General features: G+C 31.0%; 1 protein-coding gene across 1 annotated transcript in view; it reads left to right on the top strand.

Annotated features, from left to right (window-relative positions):
- Positions 1-1055: 1055 nt before the first annotated feature.
- Positions 1056-6410, top strand: part of LOC111700993 (uncharacterized) — a 14272-nt gene continuing 8917 nt past the window's right edge. Inside the window, exons 1-2 of the mRNA XM_023472097.1 lie at positions 1056-1249; positions 2437-2486. Coding sequence (XP_023327865.1) covers positions 1185-1249; positions 2437-2486 — 115 coding nt within the window. The 5' untranslated portion in view covers positions 1056-1184. The remainder of the gene's footprint in view (positions 1250-2436; positions 2487-6410) is intronic.

The following is a 6410-nucleotide window of genomic DNA, read 5'->3' as shown; positions in this document are numbered from 1 at the left end:
AATGGTATGTGTGAGGATATGGTGTGTAGAAAGGTTAGGGCGGGCGGACCCGCCCATCGCATCATGAGCACTGTCAATAATAAAGGTATCAATAGAAGATGGAGGGGGGGGTGAGGGATGGAGGGGGGAGGAGTGGAATGATGATGTGAAAAAGTGATGTGTATAGGCGAGCATAATGATGCAATAAGCGTAAGATGAGATTGAAAGAAGGTGCAATGATGACCCGATAGGGGGGGGGGGGGGATTGGTGTTTGCCAGACGTAGAAAATATTAATATGTATAAACATTTTGTTAGATATTTGTTCTTGGTCATCTGAAAAAAAAACAATAATTGGTTAGAGACCAACCAGATCAGATTAAAATTTCATTTAAAATTTCTATTTTTAGTTAAACTTTGAGACTGACTTAAACAAATGCTCAACAATATTTTTTTGTTCTATAAGTAGTTGATTCCCCGCATCAAACTCTATTTTCTAATCTTCATATCATTCGTGATCTAATGTCGTAGAACTTAGATTTTACTTAGCCAAAGTTTGCCATATTAATACTTACACCATAAAGTTGCAAAAAATATTTTTATGATTTCGTATCCGTCGGCCTGGAGTCCTGATCTATGGTGCGCAAAAATTCTAAATTCTGGTTCGAATGCTGTTCTTTTTGAGTGGGTTTGCCATGACGGGAATAAACTGAACTAAGATTGTAAATATATTTATTTTGGATTTATGATTGGTAAAAAGTCCTATTTATGTTCACTGCATTTGGTTTAGTTTTTATTCTTTAAAATGCTGAATTTTTTGTGTTGTATATTTTTACGTTCAGCTTACAGGGTCCTTCCGTGCAAAGATGGCAATGCCCGATTTACAACGGTACCAACCATTGAAACCATTGTGAATCGGACATTGCCGAGCTATCGTTGCATAGAGGGTTACTTCTGAATCAAAACAAGGATTCTGAAGATTTCTAATATTATTATATCAATTATTTTCCGATCTGAAAATGAACAACTTTGATTTTCTAAAATTTTTTGTAAATTTATTAATTTTGTTTTCAGACTTACCTGCGTAACATGTAGAATGTGACAATGTTAGATAAAAACTTCAAAATATTGATGTTAAAGGCATAAAAGTGAACCAAGAAAATGAAAATGAAATTTTAAAAATGAACCCTTAAAATTTACGTGAAAAATGGAGACACGTAATTTAATTAAACTACGCCAAACAACTACTGGAGTTCAGATCAGAAAACGAAGGTGAGATATCACGCTGAACCAAAGTAAAATTAACCAAGGGTGGAAACTAATGACTATTTTTTGTAAGACACGAGTTTTAATCACTTCTGAGGATAAAATTGTTGTACTGGATACTAGGAGAACTTAATATCCATTAAACACACTTTAATATAATGTTTATCTTCTTATATATAAAAAACTTGTCAATTTCTATCACAAATGGTATACCCAACGTCAACAGGAACTGAGTTATTACCACAAAATTTTCTAATCCCTATATCTTCGCAGCCAGATGATGTAAACCTTTGATATTTTATACTATTTCATTTAACAGAATTTTATAGTTTGAAATATCAAAGGTTTACGACACTGGATTGCAAAGATATAGAGATTAAAAAATCAGAGTTTGCTGCAAGAACTTAGTTCCGTCAGACGTTTATTCGCAAAGTGTTTTCCCTTGCAGTTCTCTGAGAACCTAAAGAAGTTTACGAAAGATTACGAAACTACCTACCTCCCAGAAGAAGTAGAAGAACCAGCTGTAATTAGTTCAACTACTTCTCATTCACTAATTTATAAATTTCCATCTTTGAGAAATCAAAACGTTTTTTAGTTTTCAAATCTTAAAAACCCTAAATTACTTTTGTAACAATGTACTTCGCACTTTTCAGGAATTACCATAGAAATTCATAAAAACAAGATTTATTCTTTTTATATTTAGGGCTTTTTTAATGCTGCACATAATACCGAATTTTAAATCTTTAAAAGAGGTGTTATGTGTTTTGATATTGGCATTTTCCCTAGAACGGCTTCCCAACTGACAATTTCCCAAGTGGAAATTTTCCAAATAATGTGTAATTTCCCAAGCGTCAACTTCCGCAGGCTGATATAGGGCCAAGCGGTGCGGCTAGAATGGACTAGGGGGCCGGGCACTGCGGCTAGAATGGACTAGGGGGCCGAGCACTGCGGCTAGAATAGTATATTGGGCAGAGCGCTGCGGCTAGGACAGATTGGGGAAGTTGTCGCTTGGAGAATTGTACATCTGGGAAGTTGACCAAACAATTTGAAACATTTAAAAGGATTTCATTATTTATGTTTTATTTTAGTCAGCTGATCTTGACGAAAAAAAGCATATTTAAAGCTAGGTGTTTACTGTTTATAAATTAAAGACTTGAGTGTTCAATTTTTTATAAAATTATTTTATTTTTTAGAGAAATGAGAAATAAAAACAGAAATTCCGCTGATATTGAGCTTATTACAGGTACAGTAAACATCATTATTATTTTATACTTTAGTATCTACTGCAGGGAGTAATATTCAAGCTATAATAGTAGTTAAAACAATTTAATTCATTTCATTCTCCCTATTCTACAAAATTATGAAGACCGTCGTAGTAATAAGAAAATAAAAAGGTTTATGGCTAAAAAATGTAGGTTTGAAAAAAATGCAGATAGGCTGGGAATTGCATAGATCAATATCTTTGTATGAAAGTTTAGCAGTGTACTGCGCGGTGTGTAGGCCGGTCGAAGGCCGGTCGTAGGCCGAGAATAATTTCAACATCTCATTACATCAAATATAAAACTGTATATAAGATAGCAATAAAATCAAAACGATGAATGAAAACTAATAAATTCTACAGAGAACAATTTAAAATTGTTCTTAATGTCATATTGTAAACTGCCGCCCCCCCCCCCTCCAGGGAAAATATTGCTCTCTACTTAAGATTTTATTCAGTCCAAATATATATTTTTACTGCAGGGCCATAATTTAATTTAATTTATATCATAACTTACTGGCCACCTGTTAATAATGTATAGTCCCTTCCCACACACTGGTCTCATGTAGTAAATTAAAGGAATTTAAGACATCCTCTAGTATATTTAGTTTTAAAGGGACAATTCAGGCCATTCATTTATAGAGTGGAATGTGATATTAACGATGTAACCCTTTGAAAATGTATACGAGTTATTCTTCTTTTTCAATCTGAAAAATGATTAAGTTCACTTGGGGTCGTTTATTGCAGTGACTTGAGGGTGTGAGCTGAATTCGTATCTTTTCAAGAAAAACAACTTAATCTTTTTCGTTTCAAAATAATCTGATAAAGAGACAAAGGGTACTGTTGTGTCTCAAGATGTATCACTGGAAATTGCGTTGACAATTCCTTTCATTTTCAAGTAAAGCGAGTCTCTTAAAGGGAATGTTGGGAAAAATGAAAGGGGATAAATGCTGAAACCTAAGCGCTTAAAGGCACTGTTAGGAAAAATGAAAGGGGATAAAGGCTGAAATCTAAGCCCTTAAAGGCACTGTTAGGAAAAATGAAAGGGGATAAAAGCTGAAACCTAAGCGCTTAAAGGCACTGTTAGGAAAAATGAAAGGGGGTATAAATTGAAACCTAAGCACTTAAAGGGACTATTAAGTTAAATGAAAGGGGGTATAAACTGAAACCTAAGCGCTTAAAGGGACTGTTGGGAAAAATGAAAGGGGGTATAGACTGAAATCTAAGCACTTAAAGGGACTGTTAGGAAAAATGAAAGGGGATAAAATAGTGCAATTTTGCACCGCTAATCTCTTCAGGCTGCAGTTATGTAACCAAACTAAACTAAATCAAATTTTATTTTATTTTGTAATCATGGATTTGAAGAATTGTGTTGCAGTTAGAGGTAAACATTTTTCTCGAATAAAACAGAGGTTAACCTTTCATTTTCGTGTTGCTACAGAAATAAAAAGATATATAGAAAGATAGATATATAGATAATTAGCTATATTGATAAATATTTAAATAGATAAAAAGATAAATAGAAAAATAGATAAATAGATAAATAGATAAATAGAAAAATAGATAAATAGATAAAAAGATCAATAGATGAATAGATAAATAGATTTTTAGATAAATAGCTAAATAGATAAATAGATAAATAGATAAATAGATAAATAGATAAAAAGATCAATAGATGAATAGATAAATAGATATTTAGATAAATAGATAAATAGATAAATAGGTAAATAGATAAATAGATAATAAATAAATAGATAAATAGATAAATAGATAAATAGATAAATAGAAAAATAGAAAAATAGATAAATAGATAAAAAGATCAATAGATGAATAGATAATTAGATATTTAGATAAATAGATAAATAGATAAATAGATAAATAGATAATAAATAAATAGATAAATAGATAAATAGATAAATAGATAAATAGAAAAATAGATAAATAAATGAAAAATAAATAGCTAAATAGATAAATAGATAAATAGATGAATAGATAAATAGATATTTAGATAAATAGATAAATAGATAAATAGATAAATAGATAATAAATAAATAGATAAATAGATAAATAGATAAATAGATAAATAGAAAAATAGCTTAAACTTGTATTCCCTTTATGGAAGAAAAGTTAAGTTATGCAAACCAATTAAAATATATTTGGTCTCATTAAATTCAAAGAAACCTGAATTCTTACAAAAAATATATTTAAAAAAATAATAAAAACAATTTAAAAAAATAATAAAAAAATTATAAAATAAATATTTTAAAAACAAGGCAGGAACAACTAAAGTTTAATCAATGGAAGATATAATTGTAGGAAAACGTAAACTTGGATACAGTGATATCCAGAAAGCTCTGGAATAGAAAGTCGACTTTTAGACTCAAGTTATAACTTTACATAGTCAAATAAACATGAGGCACAGCAATTGTGCAGTGTAAACAGACCCATTTCACTTGATAAATGATTTAATAATTTATTAGTAAAGCTATTTGCTTTGTAACAACATCAAAGTACTTCAGTATTGCTTCAATGTCGTCTTCCTATTCTAGAGTTTTCTGGTCATGAAAGTAAATAACGTTGCGCTCTAATATTGGGTCCACAAAGGATGAATCTTTACTGATGACCTGAGACGGTCTGCAGTCTAAATGTGAATAAAGCCTTGATGAATTCTGTACAGTCGTTTGTAAAGTCTCATTCTTTTTGGTTAACCCTGTGTAATCTATAAAATAGATGAATTATATAGATTAAGAAATAAGCAAAAACTAAATGAAAATTTAAAGCACACCATTATCTATTGAAAGTTGTGGTGCATTCCAACGTTTTTATGTATCCATAACGATTTATTAATGATAAAGGCGAAAAAGAAATGGTTTATAATCTTAAAAGGGTTAATCGCACACTGAACATACCAAGAAAGGACTTTTTTCGATCAAAAAAATTTAGTTTGAAATACGTTATTTATTAAATCGCATATCAATTTGTCATATTTAATCGCATTTCACTGATCTACACTTATACACCCTGTGATAAATTCTTATGTCCATGGTATTTCCTTAATTTTGGGACACCCTGTATCGGATCGTGTCTCTATGGGTTTATAATAGATATTAGTGCACAGATCTAACACAGGTTTCATGCGCATCCCAATCCTTGTTTTGGTATTGTGTTTCCCTTTTCTTCCCACCCCACGCTCCTCCCATAACTTTGCGCAAATATTAACGTTCCGTAACTTTCACGTTTTGACATTTCAATATTTGATTTTTCTTAGCTTTGTTGTATTTGGTAAATTCATGAATCCAAAATTTTTGCTGATTTTTTAAAAGTGTTATTTCTCGTTCTCCGTTCATTGAATATCTAATCATCACTTGCGTTATCCTATCTGAAAATATATAGGGCGACCAAGCCACTTTGTAATTTTATAAATTTATAAATTTTTGTTTGTTTTGCTGTTTAATAAAGTATTTGAGAAGAAGTATTTGGTAAAATTTAATCCTTTTGATAATTCGCCAACTTACACAAAATTAATAGTGAAGTTTTCAGCCTCTTTGAATTCGGATATTTTAAATATTTTTTATCTAGTTTGCCAATTCATATCAAAATAAGAGAAAACGCAAACTTTCTGTTTCAAAGCAATATTTTAAAATTAATCAACAAACCATGAGCCCGATCTATAACGGTACTCTGTAAACATTCGTTTAAGCAAACACGATATTCATCTTTTTTATCTTAAAATAGATCATCTCAAATCGTGGTTTTGTGGCTGGCAGATTTAAGCAACAGAGACAGATAAAGGTTAACAGCTGTCCCTCATAAATATGGTTCACTTGAAATTACGTCAGCAGCTCTTTAATGTTGGTTTGGATAAATTTGTTGATCTGCCCCCTCCCTCCCTTTAGGAAAAATGAAAGG

The sequence above is a fragment of the Eurytemora carolleeae genome, unplaced genomic scaffold (assembly GCF_000591075.1).
Source record: "Eurytemora carolleeae unplaced genomic scaffold, Eaff_2.0 scaffold441, whole genome shotgun sequence".
Lineage (NCBI taxonomy): Eukaryota > Metazoa > Arthropoda > Copepoda > Calanoida > Temoridae > Eurytemora > Eurytemora carolleeae.
This window is presented reverse-complemented; position numbering and strand designations above follow the sequence as displayed.